The sequence below is a fragment of the Telopea speciosissima genome, chromosome 3, assembly GCF_018873765.1.
Source record: "Telopea speciosissima isolate NSW1024214 ecotype Mountain lineage chromosome 3, Tspe_v1, whole genome shotgun sequence".
Lineage (NCBI taxonomy): Eukaryota > Viridiplantae > Streptophyta > Magnoliopsida > Proteales > Proteaceae > Telopea > Telopea speciosissima.
Window position 1 is genome coordinate 16,903,589 of NC_057918.1, and position 21,320 is coordinate 16,924,908.

A 21,320-nucleotide genomic window follows, 5' to 3' on the forward strand; every position below is an offset into this window, starting at 1 on the left:
TGTAAACCCCAAACTTGTACATATCGTAGTAACGAGTTTTATATTCCCCCCTTATTTTGCGCACGGCACACCACTACACACGTCAAGGTAGAGAAAACCTCCGGCTCCACGGCTACAGTTCTCCGACTAAGAAAGAAATTTCTCTGCAACATCTACTCTTTCCTATTCCCACTTCCAACGGCTATCCCTACCGTACCTTAAAATCTACTCCAAGCATCCAAAAGCACAAATTCCTCTACTAAAAGCAATCGCTCAAGAACTTCTAATTAACTTTACTGCCATATCCGTAGTTCTTGATTTTCGCTCTCTCGCAGATCAGGATGGAGTCTGTATCCTCTAATACAAACCCATCACCTCGTCACCGGTCGCCTGAATCCTCTAGTACAGATCACCCATCACCTTGCCACCGGTCGCCCAGCCGGTACAAGCTCTTCCAACCGCCAATCGCCGACCGGATCGTCCGAGCCTTCCGCCACCGTTTAGGGCTCCTCCACCGCTTAGGCGCCATTTTCTTCGTCCTCGGTGATTCCGGCAATGTCTACACCGTCACCCTGACCGGTACCCCTTCCTGCACCTGCCCCGACCGTACGACCCCATGTAAGCATATTCTCTTCGTCTTCCTACGTGTTCTCGGTGTCTCTCTCGAAGACACGTGTCTCCGAAGGAGAATCCTCAGGCCTTGCCAGCTCAGCCGCCTACTTGGCTCACCTACCTCCCCTGACTCGTTGGCTGGGGTTCGCGTACGTGAGAGATTCCATCAGCTCTTCTCGCATTCATCAACACGTGGCGTTCCCTCACGAGTAGCTGATTTGGAAGATGGTGCCACGTGTCCAATCTGTCTGGACGAGATGGGAAAGGAAGATAGGGTGGTGACTTGTCGTGCGTGTCGGAATCCATTGCATGAAGACTGCCAGCAGAGGTGGAAGAGGAGCAGAGGAAGGAGGTCTGCGACCTGCGTGATTTGCAGGGCGAGGTGGAGGGAGACGGCAGAACAGGAGATGTATCTGAACCTGGCAGCGTATGTTAGCGAAGAGGATGAGGTGGATGACGCCGTTGAAAGCAATGGAAACCTGTGTATTGATTAATACATCAAGGCTGTGTTTGGTATGCATTTTCAGAATAGATTCTAGGTCTAGAGCTCTAAAACGCATTATGTAATTAAAAAATAAAAGAAAAATATCTTAGATTTCAGTGAGTTCTAGATTTAGAATCTATTCCAATATACATATCAAATACAGCCTAAGGTTTCGGGTCTTGGATGGAATGACGAAAGCAATTGATTTAAATGGCCCATTTCGAATTTCTTACATGTACATGCATAAATTAAGCATTGGTAAAAAATCTATTGAAATCTTTCAAAAGTCAAGTTTTCATATGGCAAACCACTTAACAGGTGGAAAAATTCTCATTTATGATCCTCCATGTGGTTGAGATATGCCACTAAAGGTTGTGTTTGGTAAGCATTCTCGGAATGCATTCTAGGTCTATTTCTCATTCTTGGACAATAAAATGAAGAATGCGAAATCAACTTAGAAGTTAGAATACATACCAAACGCAGCCTAAGATTGATATGTGGCTATGTAGCAACTAAGATCAAATAATCAGCCTATATGTCACAAATTGATGAGAAAATTAGAAGGTATCTCGGTTGGACCGAGTTTCTGGACACCCATGGTAAAGAGTGAATCTTCACCTATAAGGACATCTAACCCTTTGGATTAATGTGGAGTCTGGTGGGGGTTTAATGATGACACAAAGTGGGAAGAGATTTCTCTACTCCAAGGTTGAAGGAAAACTAAATCCATTTCAAATTGAGAAGCAATGGACAATCAATGAAAATAGAAACTTTAAGCTCAAAACAAGGGATGTTGGACATGAAATTAATTGTTTCAAGAAGCCTGTTCCCGAAACTTAGGACTAGAATATTGTATGACTTTGAATAGAATTGATTGGAGAAAATGGATTCATATAGCCAACCTCGTTTAGTTGGGATAAGGCTGAGTTGAGTTGTTTTAATTTGATTGTCAATTGAAAATGTCTAAGATGTATTGAAAATCAAATGCTAAACTCTTGCATGTCATGTTATATATTACCACTTCATCTTCTTTGATCGGTAATATATATGCATTCATGTGATACATAACTTACATGCCAACAACTGCTTGGTTATGGTGCCGCTAGATTGAAGTGGTGACCCTTGGCATGTCTTGTGCTCGACCCCCACCAAAAAAAAAATTTGACCTAGGGCCATCCCCACCCCTCGCAATAGTTGGCCTATGGGTCATTGATTAGGATAGTCCAAAACAAAAACAACAAAATTGAAATGCCACCAATTGAAAGAACACTTACCAAAAACAAAAAAAAAATCTGGAAAAGCAGAACCCTAAAATCAACTAGCTCTTGATTTATTAAGAACTCGGTGGTGGTTTTAGATATTTTTAATGCATTTGTTTATCTCTTGGTCAACTTGGATTGGACTAAAACTTTACATATGTGGCAAGTCTTTAGAATCTTCTATCTAAGTTCTCCTTTAGGGGTGTCAAATGGTCGGTTCGATTTGATTCAGTTTGGTATCAGTCGATCTGAATAAGGTTTTTTACACATATTGATTCAAATTGAAATCTAAAATGTCAAGGTGAGTTTCGGTTTAGACCGATTCGGTTTTGGGTTTTTATATAGGTTGACTTAGTGGGTTATCTTATTATCGGGTTGTTATTGTATTCTGATTTTTCCTATATATAAATGGAACGTAATCTCTATTTGGAATGTGGCTCCTACGCCTATGTGAGACCCAATTAACGTCTCTTTACAGTTCAATCTATGGGACAAGAAGGTTATTTTACAAGGAGGAGGAGATAGATAGACACAAGAGTGCAAGCACGAGAGCCACACTCTCGAATAGAAAACTTTGTTCATCACTGTCATAGGACACCGTAAGATGACACCTCTGCCCCTTGGATAGATACCTAGACGTGCTCATCCATTGGCCCAAACACTTGTGTAGAAACCATGCGACCAAGTAGAGATCTCTTGCTCATATATATATAACAATGGACAATGATGTTTCCAAAATTCATAAGATAAAGCAGAGTCATTTTTTTTTTCGTTTGACTTTCATAAAAAGTCTAAAACGTCTATTTTCACTTTTTTTTTTTTTTTTTTTTTGTTTGGGTAATATTCTCAAACAAAATTGGGAGAATATTAAACAATAACATCTTTTTTTTTTTTGTTTGTTTAACAATTAAACAATAACATCTAGAGAGCTAGTACACATGCATGGATATACACTGGGTTAAATTTGGCATATGGTTAGTCTAGAGTCCAATCCAAACAATTGGAATAGACATTTCATCTATTCAAGTACATAATATATACATTTTGATAGTTAGAAATTTATAAACCTTTGCCACAATAATAATTCAGAAAAAAAAAAAAATCCCATTGAGAAAATTGAGTTAAGTTCAACTTTTTAAAGCTCTTGACCTATAGATCTAACGTAAGGTTAGAATTCTAATTTCTAACTCCAACACTCTTTTACCAAAAAACAAAAACAAAATTTTTTTTTTTTCCAATACCACATCCCCCCTCTTCAAAAAGAAACACAAAAACAAAAGAAGAAAAATTTCTTAGGTTCACTAGATAAGAATGTAAATTACAAGATAAACAAGTTTCAAAATTGTTCTGCATCCACTATTTTTCTTTTTGAAAAGATTTACTTAATTCTCAAAGTTGGTTGCAAGAAAATATAAAAGTAAACTTTCAAAATTGCTTCAACTTCATTTATTGAAAGTAAAAAACTGTTTGAAAAGTTTGCAAAATGTATCTTTCACGTGATGATTTTTGTAAAGATGCTCTAAAAAATAGCAATATAAGAATTGACGTTAAACTTTCATTGTAGGACTAAATTTCTCTCCACCAATAGAGGAGGATGGTTCACAAATCTCTCATAGGGTTTTTGTATGTTCCAAAATACCCTCCTCATACCTTTTCCTATCTTCTCTCGTCTTGTGGTGAATGGGATCCCATTCACCATGGGTGGGGGGGAACTTGATCCTTCATTTTATATGTTGAGATTGGGGTAATTTTGAAAGTTTGTTTAGTACTAACCAATTTGGGTATTAAATAAATTTTTTCAAATGAAAAGGTGTGGATGTAAAATAAATTTGAAATCTATTTATCTTGTAATTTCCATTCTTATCGATCGGGTAATCGGGTCAAAACGTGATTAGACCCGGCCCACCATGTTTTGCAATATAATATAATGAAGATGGCGTGCACGTGTTAAACAGGGATCTTGGGTCTGAAATTCGCCGTTAACTCGCCTTCTCTGTTGTTCTTCGTTGCCAAGTGTCTGTTTCGTTTCCAGAGTCCGCAGTGCAGGCTGCGATTGCGAGGGCAAAGAGAGGATACCCAAACCTAAAAGCCTACAGAGAGAAGTTCTCGTTTATCCGAAGCTTTTCATGTGATATTCTCTCTTTCGAGGTCGCGTGGAACTTTTGCTAGGGTTCTTACCTTATCAATGGAAAATGCATCCGAAGGGGTGCCTGGAGAGAACCACGGAACTTTGGAGGATGGAACGACCGAAGAGAATTCTTCGAGTGTTCTCGATCTCACCAGTTACCAGCTCCATGAACTCGATGGCGTCGAGCTTTCTCCGAGCTTAGTCGAGTTGGATTTGACCGCTAATCGGTTATCGACCTTGGATTCTCGAATCAGTCTCCTCTCGCAGCTCAAAAAGCTCTCTTTGCGCCAAAATCTATTCGATGACGCGGGAATCGAGCCAATTTCTAGATGGGATACGATATCAGGCCTTGAAGTATTCAGTCTCGTTCCCCTTTCTCTCTCTATTTATTTTGGCGACATTTCTGCATTGAGGTCATTAAATCCGATTACTGTTCCGGATGAAGTTGGCTTTCGATCAGAAATGTTATAATTGGTGTTTTCCCCCCTTCTTTAGTTCCATAGACTGTACTATAATACGTTGGGTGTTTACCTTGGTTTGCAGGAGCTGGTGGTCAGGGATAATAAACTAACGAAAATACCAGATGTCAGCATTTACAAGAGTCTCCTGGTATTTGATGTTTCTTTCAATGAAATTTCTTCCTTAAGTGGTTTGTCCAAGGTATCAAACACACTCAAGGAACTCTATGTTTCGAAGAATGAGGTGACTAAGATGGAGGAACTTGACCACTTTCATGAACTGCAAATTCTTGAACTTGGTTCCAACAGATTACGGGTTAGAAATTTTGACCTCTCAGAAAGTTTTGTTCATGCAAATTTGATAAGCCCTTTAAACTACCGATTTGGTTAGCTTACTTGTGAAAATGTTGCTCAAATCGTTGTCATTGTGCTGATCCATTGGTTTGCAGTTTTCCGACTATTTATTAGCATGCTTTTGTATGGATTTTGATTCCTTTTTGTCTTTGAGCCAAGCAGTTTATGCTAAAACGCTGACTTTGCTACTTCAGGTAATGGAAAATTTGCAGAACTTAACACTTTTGCAAGAGCTGTGGCTGGGACGGAATCGTATCAAAGCAGTTGACCTGTGTGGATTGAAATGCATCAAGAAGATTAGCTTACAGAGCAACCGTTTAACGTCTATGTTGGGACTTCAGGTATGCCGCTGCTGAGCATTATGTTGTTTGAAGGGAAGGGAAGTGAAAGAGGCAAATGCAATAATTTTCTATGCACATAGAGATAACATGTCGTCTTCTGTCTTCTTCTCTTAAACTATTTCCTTCTTCAGGAATGTGTTGCTCTAGAAGAACTATACTTGAGCCACAATGGCATTGCAAAGATGGAAGGCCTATCAACATTAGTAAATCTCCGCGTTCTTGATGTTTCATCAAATAAATTAACAGCTGTGAATGACATTGAACACCTTACAAGGTACAAATAAATGCTACCCATTGGATCTGGTTGGCTTGTCTGTGTTCTCAGCTTTTTAGAAAAATTTTGCAGGTTGGAGGATCTGTGGCTTAACGACAATCAAATAGCATCATTGGAGAGCATTGATGTGGCTGTTTCCGGTTCTCGGGAGGCGCTGACGACTATTTACCTTGAGCACAATCCATGTGTATGGTTCTCAATACATTAAAGACTGCTCATATTTCTCAACTCAGAGATTTAATTTTTGTATACTTTCTACATGTTTAGCTCTATCTGATTGATGCAATGACATACTCAGTCACTCAGATTTCTTCCCAGGGTTATTTAAATAATTTCCAACCATGGGATGGATCTCGTATAGGTTCCTATTTTCCTCAACTTGTGAGAGAGCCCTTAGTTGTTGCTTAAAAATTAAGAGTGGAGTTGGTATGTGATGGATTTATGTTTTTAATTTTATTTAGGCAGGGAATTTTCTCTTTCTCGGTAATAAATATTTTTCTAAGATAGTAATTGGATTTTGTCAATTAGTATGGAGGAGATGGAGTGGTAAAACACAGAGAATGATTTTGACCAAATGAAAGTTTTTGTAAAATGTGCGAGGACAAAAGTTTTAGAGGAAGAAAAACCAAGGAGATTGATTTCTAGGGATAAGGAGCTCTTTTTTTTTTTTGGGGGGGGGGGAATGCATAGAAATCCCCGCATGTTCAGCAGAATAGAAATGGGAGACTCTTAAGATTTCTTAAAATTTTATCAAAAACCCAGAGGTTACACACAATTAATATGATAGCTCTGTACCCCTCTGAGATTTAGATCTCAGCCCTTTATGTAAAGTACACTAATTTCAACCTCATAAGAAAAGAATATGTATTTAACATTTAACAGGACCAAACTACCCTTAGTGATGACATATCCACTTATCTTCAAATAAAGTTAAAAACTAATAAATTACTGAAAGGAAAGTTGAATACATCAATGACTTTCCCCTCTTAAGCTGTTTCTTGTGGTTTCTGCTCCATATAGTTGAGGCCTAAAGGCTATCCAGCATACATTGGTAGTTGATTGAACTTTGCAGTTTTCTCTTACGGCTGCTATGTGCTCCTTTCACTAATTGATTATGGAGATCTTCTATTGTATTATTCTGAGCATAGAATCTGCTAAAAGATGTATCATCTATTCCTTCTTATATTCTTATTTTCTTTTATCTCTGTGAACTAGTCTCTCACTTGATTCTTGCTTTGTTGTTTCTTAATATTTAAATTTATGAAGTCTTTGATTTTTATTTCCTTCCCTTTCATACTCAAGCTCAATTAAGATTTACAGGCCTTTATGTTTCTTTCTTAGCTTACCCTAAATGTTAATCACTATAGATTGCCAATCCCACCTTAGGATTGGAACCAGCACTGCCTCATCTCAGAATATAATTGAGTTAGAGTCAGTTGTGCTTGCATGCCACTGTGTAGTACATGTGGTGATCAACATTCGCATGATCCCATTACCCCACGTCCCCCCCCCCCCCCCCCCCCCATACACACACAAAATAAAAAAGAAAAGAAAAGACTTTTTCTGATTCCCTGGCCTTTCCCTGCACCAAACCTTAAATCCTTGTTTCTTCTATCAGCCAGCATTTAGACCCCTTAATTGTCATCTTAATTTAGCAACTTATTTTCATGGAGCTTATGGGAAGAGAAAAGAATTTCTAGGATGAATTCTCTTCTAATGGGAGGGTAAATGTTACGGGGTTGAAAATTTTCTTGTATTGTTCCTTGTGGTTGAAGATTGGTGGGTACAAACAAGAGGAAAGTCAGCTGGAATTTTATCAAACATGTGGAGTTTACTACTATTACAGAGAACCAATGTGGTTTTATGTGAGGAATATCCACGACAAAAGCTATTTACTTAGGAGAATCATGAAAAGATTAGGAGATTGCAAGAAGGATCTCCATATGGTCTTTATTGACCTAGAAAATTTTCTTGTATTGTTCCTTGTGGTTGAAGATTGGTGGGTACAAACAAGAGGAAAGTCAGCTGGAATTTTATCAAACATGTGGAGTTTACTACTATTACGGAGAACCAATGTGGTTTTATGTGAGGAATATCCACGACAAAAGCTATTTACTTAGGAGAATCATGAAAAGATTAGGAGATTGCAAGAAGGATCTCCATATGGTCTTTATTGACCTAGAAAAAGCTTATGATAGAGTCCTTTGAGAGTAATTTGGCGAGTACTAGAGAAGAGAAGTGTTTCTAGTAAAAATGTGGACATGGTTAAAGATATGCATAATGAGGTGGTAAACTTTAATGAGAGGAAGAGTCCACAAAGTGATTATTTTAGGTATCTGGGCTCAATCATAAATAAAGAAGGAGAAATATAGGATAATGTTACATAGAGAATTAAAATAGGATGGATGAAGTGGAGAGGTGTGTTTGGAGTGTTGTGTGATCAATGTATTCCTTTAAAACTTAAGGAAGATTTTATAGGTTAGCCGTGCGACCGACTATGATGTATGATGTGGAATGTTGGGCAGTTAAGAAACATCATATTGATAAACTCAATGTAGCTGTGATGAGGATGTTGAGATGGATGTGTGGTAAAACTAGGAAGGATAAAGTAAGGATTGAACACATTAGAGCTGATTTTGGATTAGCTCTGATACATGATAAGCTACAAGAAAGTCATCTAAGGTGGCATGGCCATGTACAATAGAGGCCTTTAGATGCTCTAGTACAAAGGGGAGTGATTTGATTCCGATTGAAGGAGCTAGAAGAGCCATGGGCAGACCTAAAATGATTGTGGGAGAAGTGGTGATGAAAGACACACATAGCTTAGGCCTTGTATCAAGTATGACTTTGAATAGAGCTGATTGGAGGCTATAGATCCATGTAGCCGACCCCATTTAGTTGGGATACGGCTGAGTTGAGTTGTATGTGGAATGTGTGGCTCAGGCATATCAGTCCAACAGCTAAGAAAAACAGTAGGAGAAGTAAATTTGGAATATTTTCACAAAGTTAGGTTTTAAGTTGATAAGATTGTGTATGGGAAAGCAGAGGTACGGGTAGATGGTAAAACGTAGTATAAATAATATAGGTTAAAAATTAGAATGCAGTAATAAGTTAAGAATTCAACAATGGATTAGGGTTTTGGAAGGTGGAAGCTGAACTTAGGTTTTGAATTTGATTAATTTACTCAAAATGGTTGTAACAGGGAATGGAGTGAGTCTGTAGGCTAGGGTAGATTGGATTATGCAGCTAGGTTTAAGGTCAATTCTGCTTGCTACTTGGGTGTCTTTTGATTGGTTGGGTTGGCCATGTGTTAGGGTTTTAGCTAGGGTTAAAGTTTTGGGGGCTAGGGATTAAATTTAGATGAGAATGGCATTTCATTGAAGGTTTGAAAGATTAAACGTAAAAAGAAAAAATGAACAAGGAATTTATGGTGTTCCAAGAAAATAAAATTCTGTAGAATGAAGATTCTACTTATTACCATAGCTCTAGCACCACTTGAAGAACCACAAGGGCTCCTTTGTACAACAACGGAGCAGAGCAGCATCAAAGAACTATGAGGTCTCTTTCATTAAGTTATTACCCTTTTTCTGATGGTTGGATTCAAAAAACCTACTCTAACCTGGATTTTAGAGCTCTAATAAATTAATTCATCTTAGGACCACCTAACATCATGTTTGGTCACGTTTTATGATTCAGAAATATCCAAATAACAAATGCAAGAGACTCAAATTGAATTAAAGCAGACCCAAGATTGATTGAAAAACTAAACTACAAAGCCATGAGTCCATTACTGAAAAGGTGAGAGACTAAAATAAATACAGTAAATTACCCAATACTAAATAGTAACCACCTCCAGTCAGTTGACTTCCTCATTGAATCTATTCACAAAGCAAGTATTTTGTTGTTTGATGTCCTGAACAGTGGCTTTTTATAGTTTCTAGGGGAGTAGCAATCTCTTGTTTGGAAAATTGATTGCCCGTGGGGTCACTCCTAGATATTCTTCATTTTGCTTGTTTATATAATCTTCCTCAGTATTTTACTTAATACTTCTCTCTTAATACCTTCGTCATGGCTTCACTCGTTCTATAGACGTTATTTTCTTGGTAACCAACATCCCACACCGAGAAGGGTATTCTTAATTGATGCAGATTTCTTGGGACTTGGTTTGATCTGGGAATTTTATCTCCAGCTATAAGTTTCCTATATTTAAGGAAACTAAAACTGCCATCTTTATGTCCCACGTATGGAAGAATTAGAGCTCCTTAAAATCAGCCCTCGTGGGCCCAATATGGAGTAGATATGGCTTACAATATGGAAGTTATATAGGAGCTGTTTTGGCCTTTTGGGGAATTGTCACATATGGAGATATTTATTATAAGAGGACAGTTCGTGTGATCCCCATGGCCAGCTGGATGAGATCAGTTTGAAGACTCAATTGCTAATATGTGAAGGACTCCTATAGTTATAATTAGTTTTATTAGATAGGTTTCTAGTGGGAATTTTTTCCTGTTTTGGTTTTATTAGTTAACTTATATCTAATCTGAAAAAGGTTGGTTAGGATTTAATTTCCTAGATAGATTAGGACTTTTATTGGGTTTTCTTTAAATATGTAATAGCCATTGGCTATGGGGGGACGATTGAGATAATGAATGTTTGAAGTTTTCTTCATGAAGCTGTGCGATTCAGTTTAGAGGTGGGATGCCTTGAGAGGGTGAGATACCTATGAGTGAGAGTCCCGGGAAAGAGTGAGAGACTCAATCCAGTTATCCTATTCCTATCTTCCATCTTCTTCTTCTTCTTCTTATTTTTTTTGTTTTTTTGTTTTTGTTTTTGTTTTTTTTTTTCTGTTTCTTTGGTTGATTTCGGAGTGTGTGAAGTTGAGGTCGAGATTTGCTGATCTGTTGAGACCATTCAAAGGTATATCTTGAATTCTGGAAAAATTGTTCTGTGTAAGATCCTGTCTTGGGGTTGTTTTGCTTCGTCAAATGCAGCCTTACATTATCAATGCTCTGTTAGTATGTTGTATAACTTCTCTTGACTCTTGAGTTTGATTGGCATGCATCAGTCACTCGGATTTTCAAAAGTACAACCACTTCAATTGCCTAGCTTTAGTCATGTGGGCCACCTTTTTTTTATTATTATTATACTTCATTCTGAATAACTGAATGATTTATGGTTTACTTCTTAGCTGTTAATCATAAGCAATATTTTATCCATCTTATATTTATACTGCTTTGCTTTTTCCTAGAATTGTACACTGCATACTTTGTTTGTACTCTCTGTATTTGGTGGGAAAGCTGACTCGTGACCATTTTCTGGAGGTGAAGATGGGTTTTAGACCCAGGATTATGGTATTACTGTCCACAGGTTCTAATGGACAGCCTTACCTTGCTAACATTTTGACACACTATACATTGTTTTCCTGTCTCTTATTTTTTTGTTTTCTCTTAAAGCTTCTTTTTTTTTTTTTTTGGGGGGGGGGGGGTTTGGGGGATGTAACTTGTTTGGGACTAGTGGTCTATTCTAAATCTCCTTGTTTTGATGACTGATGAGTCTACTTCTTAACTCAAGATGCTGTGACTCTTAAATCTTAATCGCCTATGGATTATACTCTGAGTTGTTGGTAGGAACGGCCATTGTTCTATTCGGGGAATAACTGTCTGCTTTATATCTGCCACATGGCAGTCCACCTGGAACCCAAATTTGGTGTGTAGATCAGTCGCAGTCCCCTATCTACTTATAAAATTTCAGCCCAATCTGAATTATATATGGGGAGAAAAATAAGGTAAAGGATGGTTAAAAAGTCAAAGATGGGCTAAAAAATATGGACTGTTGAGTTTGACCGCCTAATTTTACATGTGGCTAATCCATCGTTACTCCACCTATTCATATGGTTGAAAATCTCCGCATCGTCTTGGCCACACGGCCAGTTTTGGTGGACTGTTGTGCCAAGCCAGCCATTGCGTCGCACTAGTTTCTATGACTCAATTTTTTTACTCTGAATTCTTGATATATATCTTCTATTGAGTTCCAACCTTGCTGTGATCTTATATTATTTGTTATATAAATTGAACTTAACCGAGGGTGGACCTTGGTGCAATGGTAAGATTGCTCCATTGTGACCAAGTGGTCACGGGTTCAAGTCTCCGGAAACAGCCTCTCCGTGAAGCGGGGGAACGGCTGTGTACATTATGACCCTCCCCAGACTCCGCAGTGGCGGGAGCCTTGTGCATTGGGTACGCCCTTTATATAAATTCAACTTAACCATAGCGTGATCGTCTTGTTAAGCAAGCCCTAGTTCTCTCTAATTGACCCAGTCTATATTTACCAAAGCTGTCTGAGTCTCTAACCTTGTACCCAATTACTTGTATTTCCCAAAACAATGCTGATGCTATTTAATTCTTAAGAAACTAACCCCACCTCCTCCTATTTTAATTCATTGATATGCCCTTATACCCTAGTCAAATTTCTCATCAACTTTATTCCTAGGATTGTTCTATTTCTTTGACTAAGTTCCTTTCTTAGGTGTGGTTTCTCTAGGTTCCCCAGGTGTTGGTTTTATCTGCCATGTGGAAGGTGTATTGATGCTCAAATTTTGTTGACAAATTGTACACGTCAAACTGGACTCGTTTGGGGAGTTTCAGCCCAACAGTGCTACACCATGTGGTATAGTCAACATGTCGAATTTGGTCAAGATTTGGACAATTAGAGAAAAGGTTCAACACACAGGGCTATATGATTTAGTTCGTCTTCAAAATAAACATGGTCTCTTATCTATCCATTTATTAGAATTGCCACATCAGATCTCCACTGGTTTAATGGCTTAAAGGTACAGGGGTAGAAAATCCATTTGATTGTATGCCATAACGTTGAGATAAGCCACCAAAATTTGGCATTTAGTTGGTCCAGAGGGGTGCTCTATCTGTTCAACAGTTGGATTAGTTACATCTGCCTCCACATGGCAGAAATAGCCACTCTCCTGGAGAGGAATCTCATGGGTGTTCACCTGGACAAGCTTATGTGCTATTTTGATTCTTTAACCTTTTATTGCTGCTGGTTAGAACTGGAATTTAATCTTAATTAATTTTCAAGTTTTTAATCTACATTAAGAGTGTTATCATTAAATTTTAGATATTTTTTCCTTTATTTTCAGCTTTTGAGTATTAACTATCTATATATTTTGAATAGTTATTGAATATTTATGTTTATGAGTTGAGCTACCCATCAACAACTTTATTTCTCTTTACCTTGTTGATTATTGAACTGAAAAGAAGAATATATTCCCCCTCAAATTTTCTTTGATCTTGCATGGGTCACTGCAGTTAGAACTGTTATCAAAACCCGAGATCTGTGAATGCTTGAATGATCGAATGTGATCAGCCAAGCCTCTTAATTTATGACTTTTAAGAATGAAATTACATGACAGAAATAGCCTTGCCATAGCCGACATAGCTAGGCAGTGTACTAAACAACTTAAAAATATAAAATAAACACCCCAAAAGACCAGAATACCCCCCACGGTATTCTGGTTTACATTATTCAACACTCCTCCTCAAGTTGGAGCAAAGATGTCGATCATGCCCAACTTGACTAAATTAGGATGAAATAACTTTCCAGACAGTCCCTTGGTGAAGACATCAACAAGCTGATCAGATGAAGTCACAAAGGGAATACAGATCTGCCCATCTTCTAATTTCTCCTTGATGAAATGCCTATCCACCTCAACATGCTTGGTACGGTCATGCTGTACCGGGTTGTGTGCTATGCTGATTGCAGCCTTGTTATCACAGTGCAACATCATAGGAAGACGAATAGGAATACACAGATCTTGTAGCAGACCTTTAAGCCAGAGTAACTCACAAATTCCTTGTGCCATAGCTCGAAATTCAGCTTCGGCACTAGAACGGGCAACTACATTTTGCTTCTTGCTACGCCAGGTGACAGGATTTCCACCTACAAAGGAGCAATACCCAGAAATAGACTTCCGATCTGCAGAACCAGCCCAATCAGCATCGGTGTATGCTTCTATCCGTAGGTGACCATGTGAAGATAAAAGAATGCCTTTTCCAGGAGCTGACTTCAAATAGTGTAGAATGCGAAGAACAGCCTCCATATGGGAAGTGTAAGGATTATGCATAAATTGACTCACAACACTTACAGCAATAGCAATGTCTGGACGATTGTGTGAGAGAAAATCAGCTTCCCCGCAAGCCTTTGGTACCGGCCTTTATCAATAGGCTCACCATCATTTTCCTTGAGCCGAACAGTGGGATCCATAGGAGTATCCAAAGGGTGACAACCTAGCAAATCTGTTTCAGCCAACAAGTCTAGGACATACTTTCTTTGGGATAGAAATATGCCTTTTGAAGATCTAGCCACTTTAATCCCAAGAAAGTATCTCAATTTCCCTAGATCCTTAATCTCAAATTCCTGGCCAAGGAAGGTCTTCAACTGTCTGATCTCATCACCATCATTGCTAGTAACCACTATGTCTTCAACGTAGACTATAAGGACAGTGAGTTTTTCACCGACCCTCTTGATAAAGAGAGTGTGATCAGCATTACTCTGCTTATAGCCCACAGAAATCATGGCCTTGTGAAATCGACCAAACCAAGCTCTGGGTGACTGTTTCAGCCCATATAGTGCCCGCTTCAACCTGCACACTCTTCCTTTATTTCTGTCACAAGAGAACCCTGGTGGGATGTCTATATATACCTCCTCCTCCAATGCTCCATTTAAGAAGGCATTTTTAACATCTAGCTACTGCAAATCCCAACCAAGGTTGACTGCACATGATAACAACACACGAACTGTATTCAACTTTGCAACAGGTGCAAAGGTCTCCTGATAATCAATGCCGTATGTCTGAGTAAAGCTCTTGGCTACTAGTCGTGCCTTATTCCTATCCACAGTGCCATCCACCTTCTGTTTCACCACAAACACCCATCTACATCCAACGGTTTTCTTCCCAGGTGGAAGAACCACAAGCTCCCATGTGTTATTTTTTTTCAAAGCCTCCATTTCTTCCATCATGGCTGCCTTCCACTTTCCATCTGATAGAGCTTCCTGCCAATTGTTAGCAACACGAACAGAAAAAAGAGAAGAAATAAAAGCACGAAACGACGAGGAAAGGGAGTCATAAGAAACAACATGAGATATGGGATGCTGAGTGCAAGTCCTGACACCTTTGCGAAGGGCAATAGGCAACTCAGGAGAAGGAATATTAACTGGTGGAGAGGCAGGTTTTGTATCCAGGTTCGGCAACTGGATGGGTATAGGAGCAACAGTTGATTGAACTTGCTTATGTTTCCTTGCATAGGTCTTCATTTTGCTAGCATCAATCATCCTCTGAAATTCACTAATGGTTCTCTGGACAGGAGTCTGGGTAGGTGTGGTTTGCTCCCCCTGTACAGGAACCTCTCCCCTTGACTTAGGGGGAGGAGGAGGAGGACTAGAAGGAGGCTGAACAGGAGAAGTAGGCTGAACAGATTCAGCCTCATCATGAACCAACTGGAGTGGAGGTGGAGAGTCTAAAGTCAACACATCTTCGCTAATACTCTCCCCCTGAAGATGGGGGGACACATAGTAGGAGACACTCTCATGAAACACAACATCCATGCTGACAAAAGTCCGGCGGGATGGAGGGTGATAGCACTTGTGCCCCTTCTGTGTGGCAAAGTACCCTAAGAAAATACACCGAAGACTACGTGGGTCAAGTTTGCCCGGGGACCGTGTATCCCTGGCATAGCAAACGCAACCAAAAACCTTAGGGGGAACAACAAAGGAGGAAGAGCCAAGTAATAGCTCCAACAGGGGGTCTAGAGTGAAGGACCCGACTGGGCAGCCTATTAATTAAATAGGCTGCAGTAAGAACAGCATCCACCCAATAAACGGAAGGGACATTACGGGCAAACATAAGAGCACGAGCTACCTCCAAGAGGTGGCGATTCTTCCTCTCAGCCACACCATTTTGGGCCAGAGTATCCACACAACTGGTCTGATGGAGGATTCCATGGGCAGCCAAATATTTTTGGAACTAACCTTCCATATACTCTCTCCCATTATCACTCCTTAAAGTCTGAACAGTGGCATTAAATTGAGTTTGAACCAGCTGGTGAAAGTGCTGAAAACAAGAAAAAACTTCACTTTTATTGTGCATAAGATAAACCCAGGTAAACCGGGAATAGCAATCAATAAAGGTGACATACCGCCGATGACCTGAAAGTGAAACTTTTCTACTAGGACCCCACACATCAGAATGAACAACATGAAATAAAGAAGATGATCTTTTATTAGAAGTTGGATAATTTGAACGTGTCTGTTTGGCCAAGACACAAGGCTCACAAAAAAAATCTTCTTTATTACATGAATTTCGTAATGCTGGAAATAAAGTAGATAGAGTACCTAAAGAGGGATGTCCTAGTCCAGAGTGCCATATGTGTAATTCAGAAGAGAATGATGCTGAGGAACAAAGCCTAGAAGATAATGCCTGAGTAGATGTAGGATGTCCATCAAGCAGGTACAATCCGCCATGCACTTTACCCGATCCAATCGTCTTCCCCGAGTCCAGTTCCTGAAAAACACAATGAGTAGGAAAGAAGGTCACTTTACAGTTCAAAGATTTGGTGATACTACTAATGGAGAGAAGGTTAGTGGTAAACTTGGGAATATGCAACACAGAAGCTAATGTCAAAGAAGGGGAACAACCAATGGATCCTTTCCCAGATATAGAGGAGAGGGGCCCATCAGCAATTTTAACTTTGTCCTTACCAGAAGCAGGAAAGTAGGTGTTAAAAAGATTGGAGGAACCTGTCATGTGATCAGTAGCTCCAGAGTCTATGATCCAAGGAGTGGAAACTATTGATGCACAATGACCAGCAAAGGAAATACCTGTGCTGGCAAAGAAGGAACCTGAATTGGCAGCAGATGTAGTGGGGGCAGCAGATGTATTTAACAGGCATTGGAGAGCTTGAAGTTCTTCTTGGGAGAAACCAATTTCAGTAGTGGGAGCTGGAGCTACACTTTCAGTGTGATTCGCTTCGTTTTTAGGCTTGGTACGACCCCGTTTGCTCTCAAAATCAGCAGGCTTCCCATGAAGTTTCCAACACTGAGCCTTAGTGTGATATGGTTTGTGGCAATAATCACACTTCACAGGCTCCTTAGTAGTGGCAACAGCAGCAACAGTATCAGCAGAAGTGTCAGTAGTGGAACCAACAGTTTGTAAAGCTGATCTTTCAACCTTAGGAGTAATCATCATAGCAGCCCTCCTTGTCTCTTCACTGTGTACATAGGAAAAAGTTTCCTGCAGAGTGGGAAAAGGAACCCGACCAAGAACTTGTACTCAAATAGGATCATAGTCATCATTGAGTCCAGCCAGAAAGTCATATACCCGAAACTGATCTACATAGGTGTGGTAGGCAGTGATATCAGCAGCAGTGGTAGGCTGAAATCGAGCATAATGATCCAATTGCGGCCATAAACACTTGAGGGCAGCATAATACTTGGCGACTGTCATCTCCTTTTGAGTAGTATTTTGAAGAGTTTTCCTGATCTCATAAACCTGAGCACCACTCCCTGATCGACCATAAGTACCCTTGACAGCAGTCCATATCTGAGTAGCAATGTCAAGGAGGAGATACTGACTAGAGAGGTCAGTGGTCATGGAGTTTAGAACAAAGGACATCACCATTGCATCATTAGCAGCCCACTTAGTACGAGCAGCCCCTTCTTCAGTAGGTTGTTTGGTGGTGCCAGTAAGATGGCCAGTGAGTCCCCTACCAGCCACAGTCAGGGATAATGATCTGGCCCAAATTAAATAGTTTGTGCCATCAAGCTTAATGGCAGCAGCATAGGGAAGAAATTCAGTCGTATTCTGATCTCCTCCATACGTAGCCGAAGTAATCTCTGAGTCACCCATAGTGCAGTCAGACAGAAAATCGATCCTTAAATTTGAAAAAATTCAGATCTTCAAAAACCAGCAGCAGTTGGGGCTGAAATAGAGGTCGAATGCAGCAATAAAACCAGGGAATAAACCCTCAAAAAAACTTCTCAAACAACAGCCCAGAAAACCAATATCGATAAAAAAAAAACCCTGACAATTGAGATCGATAAAGAGAAAAGAGGGGCTGGAACTTGAGTGCTTCTGTTCCTGATAATTCAGATGTAATAGGTGCTGTCCAGATGCCTGCAGTCCACAGTGAAGAATCAACCTTCCATATCAATACTGTCGATCTCCAAAAAACTGAAGCAGTCCAATATCGCAGAGAGGTAACAGCAGCTATCGTAAATCTGGAATTAGGGCATAAAAAGGTTGAGGTGTGATGGAGGGCAGCACTTAAACCATGATAGGATCACCTCATCAGTGCTGCCCTTGAATAATGGAAGGAACCAAGGGAAAAGAAAGAGAGAAGGAGAAGAGATCGATAGAGAAGATGAAAAGAGGAAGAAGAATGGGGGGAAGGTTTTGAAGAACCCTAGATCAGAGAAGATGGCTTTGATACCATGTTATCAAAACCCGAGATCTGTGAATGCTTGAATGATCGAATGTGATCAGCCAAGCCTCTTAATTTATAACTTTTAAGAATGAAATTACATGACAGAAATAGCCCTGCCATAGCCGACATAGCTAGGCAGTGTACTAAACAACTTAAAAATATAAAATAAACACCCAAAAGACCAGAATACCCCCCACAGTATTCTGGTTTACATTATTCAACAAGAACTATTACAGGTTTGATGGGTTATTTTGTCCCCAAGGATTTGCTGTTTTCATTCACTGAATGCCTTTTGTTTTGGTATCTAATAATATGTGGGATTATTACGTCACCCACTTGACCAGTTATCATGGGATGCCTAATCCACTTCAGCTGAACTCTGAAAACTTTCAACTTCATAGGCTCTCTACGTGCAAAGTAAAGATATGTAAAATTAACTATAGCCCTAACTGGACTCATAATAGAAAGGCAACGATATTGAGGGTTATGTTCATCTTTTACATTACCATTTGGGCATGGAGGTCATTGTTGTCAGCCATGAGTGTGATAATGTCAATTTCATTACATACATACAGATACCTGTCCTGTGGTCTTAGATGCATTTCCTCAATACTATTGACTGAGAATGTCCAAATTTTTGCAGGCAAGTTCCCCAAATTACACTTCTACTCTAAGGCAGATCTTTCGAAACCTCCAACAACTGGATTCAGATGTATTTTCGTAAGAATTTTGGCAGCTTTGTACTTGCAGGTTATTTTAAGAGAGGATTATAGAATATGCTGATAGACTCCGAGAGAAATTGAGCATCTGATGAGAGTTTGTGTTTCTGGGCTTATTCATTTTGTCCTTTTAATTTTACCCCTTGAATGTTCTATTTGTATTCTCAAAGATTGCAGTAAAGTTATGTAGATTGTAGGTTAAAAATTCTATTTGGTTCTTTCTGAAGGATATGATTGATCATAGGTAAAGAAACCAGAGCAACTTGAAGGCCAGGGCTTGTGCGAGTGTTGTGTGCTTGTTCTCAATTCATACATACATTAAAAAGAAATAAAAACAAAGAAGCTAAGTTTGAACTTCCTCGACACTTGTGTTTAGTATTTTCCATGTTGCAGGTTGTACTTTATTTAAACTTTGTTATTTCTTATGCAATTAAGAAATATGATGTTTTGACCTTTACGTGATTCATTTTGGGTCTAGTTTCTTTGCACAAGCTCCTTTGCAGGATATCTGTTGGTGGGCACTGTTGGGTGCTTCTTATCTGCTGCTTGGCAACTTTGTTGATGCTCAATTGTGTGCATAAGTTGTCCACATCGCCATTCATTCAAGTGGCATTCTGTTTGAATGCACTAAATATGGCAGTCAGTGGGTCAATTTTGGTTTAAGATTTGGTTGCCTAGGGAAAAGGTTTAGTACTTTGTGCTGCTGCCTTGCTGATGTTAATGTCTTTCTTCATCATGGGTGAAGAGAAACCCATTGCTGCATTCGCATAATTACTCCCCCCTATATGAAGAATGTCCAAAGTGCCCTTGGCTTTGTTCTCGAAGATCTGTCCAAGCGCCAGAACCTGTGAGTAAAGAGAGAATCTCTTCACCATGGGTGAAATAAACTCCTTTTTTACTGTGGTGGTTTACCAAAAAAATTTCTCTTGACAGTCAAGTCCTAGACAAGGGACCACATGCCACTAGGTTGGCGCCCAAGGAGGCAGGCTGGGGTGAGCGCCAGGGGCAGCCCGACGTGGGGTGGGTGGGGGGAGGAGGGGGTGTGTGTAGAGTTTGCGCTCACATATTTGCCCACAGCCATAGATGAGCCAACATTTCACGTGCCGCTGGACAGCACTCTTGGTCTTTTTCGTAATAACCCAAGAGTGGATACTATGGTCGCTGTTGAGGACTTGTGTTTGGTATGCCTTCTCGGAATATATTCTCAGCTTAGAACACATTCCAAATCAAGAAGATAGAGAATCAGATTTTAGAATGCGTACTGGACTAAGAATCTATTGAACCTTGAGTTTCATTTAAAAGTTTACTCTTCAAGGTATTCTATAAATGGCAGGTCACTAGTATTTAATGGCATCTACCAAACCAAGCCTAGTGGGTGCATAGGAGGGGTGGCCTCACGATTTGTAAACAGAGGAGTTCACATAGTCAGGGAGGAGAGAATGTCAGGAGAAGTGAGATTCCACTACCTGAATGACATACAGGTGATAAGTACCTGCATGTATTCTAATGAAAGTGATATTCCACTACCTGAATGAATTTTTAGTAGCAAAAAAAAATCTGAATCTATTCCCCTAAAAAACACTTTGTACTCATTGTGGAACTTTAGGTATGGTGCCAACTAATGTATGAAAGACCAATGCCATTTGAAGTTTGGGATTTTCTCATCGATACATCTTAAGATGTCGAATAACTTATAGTTTTACTTTTCCTTTTAATATTAACACTTTTTTTTTTTTTTTCTTTTTCCAATGAGTATAAATCTTAGAATTTCAAATGTATACTTGAAAAATGAGTAAGACAATGACAACTTCTGATAATGATGATAAATCATTTTGAAATTATTTTTGAAAACTTTTTTTCATCCTTGAATTAAAGAACTTCTAGGAAAAAGGCAATAGACAATCAAATGAAGGTTACAAATTCTAATTACTCCTATAGTCCATAGAGGTGTCATTTAGACATTCTCTTTAAATTTCCTTCTAAACCTTATGCTTAGAGCATCCGTTGGGGATAAAAAGCTAGTTTGAGTAATTCTAATAATTCTATGAATATACTTTTCCTAGAGACAATTAGAAGTGTATCCTTAGCTATCTGAAGATAGCCAATTGGTTAGGAGGTTAATATCATCCAATCAAGATAAGATGTCTTGGATGGACTCCACCATGGTGATGCTGGCACCATTTCCCTTGTATTAATTTTTATTTTATTTCATTTCGAT

At 39.3% G+C, this 21,320-nt stretch overlaps 2 protein-coding genes across 2 annotated transcripts; both read left to right on the forward strand.

Annotated features, from left to right (window-relative positions):
- Positions 1-72: 72 nt before the first annotated feature.
- On the forward strand, positions 73-1,120 carry LOC122654743. The gene has a single exon (XM_043848972.1). The coding sequence runs from the start codon at positions 321-323 to the stop codon at positions 1,083-1,085; it is 765 nt and encodes a 254-aa protein (XP_043704907.1). The 5' UTR covers positions 73-320; the 3' UTR covers positions 1,086-1,120.
- Positions 1,121-4,414: 3,294 nt separating this feature from the next.
- On the forward strand, positions 4,415-19,588 carry LOC122654742 (protein phosphatase 1 regulatory inhibitor subunit PPP1R7 homolog). Its single transcript, XM_043848971.1, has 6 exons — positions 4,415-4,816; positions 5,006-5,236; positions 5,469-5,615; positions 5,747-5,889; positions 5,962-6,076; positions 19,027-19,588. Exons 1-6 carry the CDS (start codon positions 4,520-4,522, stop codon positions 19,105-19,107), a joined length of 1,014 nt encoding a protein of 337 aa, XP_043704906.1. The 5' UTR covers positions 4,415-4,519; the 3' UTR covers positions 19,108-19,588.
- Positions 19,589-21,320: the final 1,732 nt, after the last annotated feature.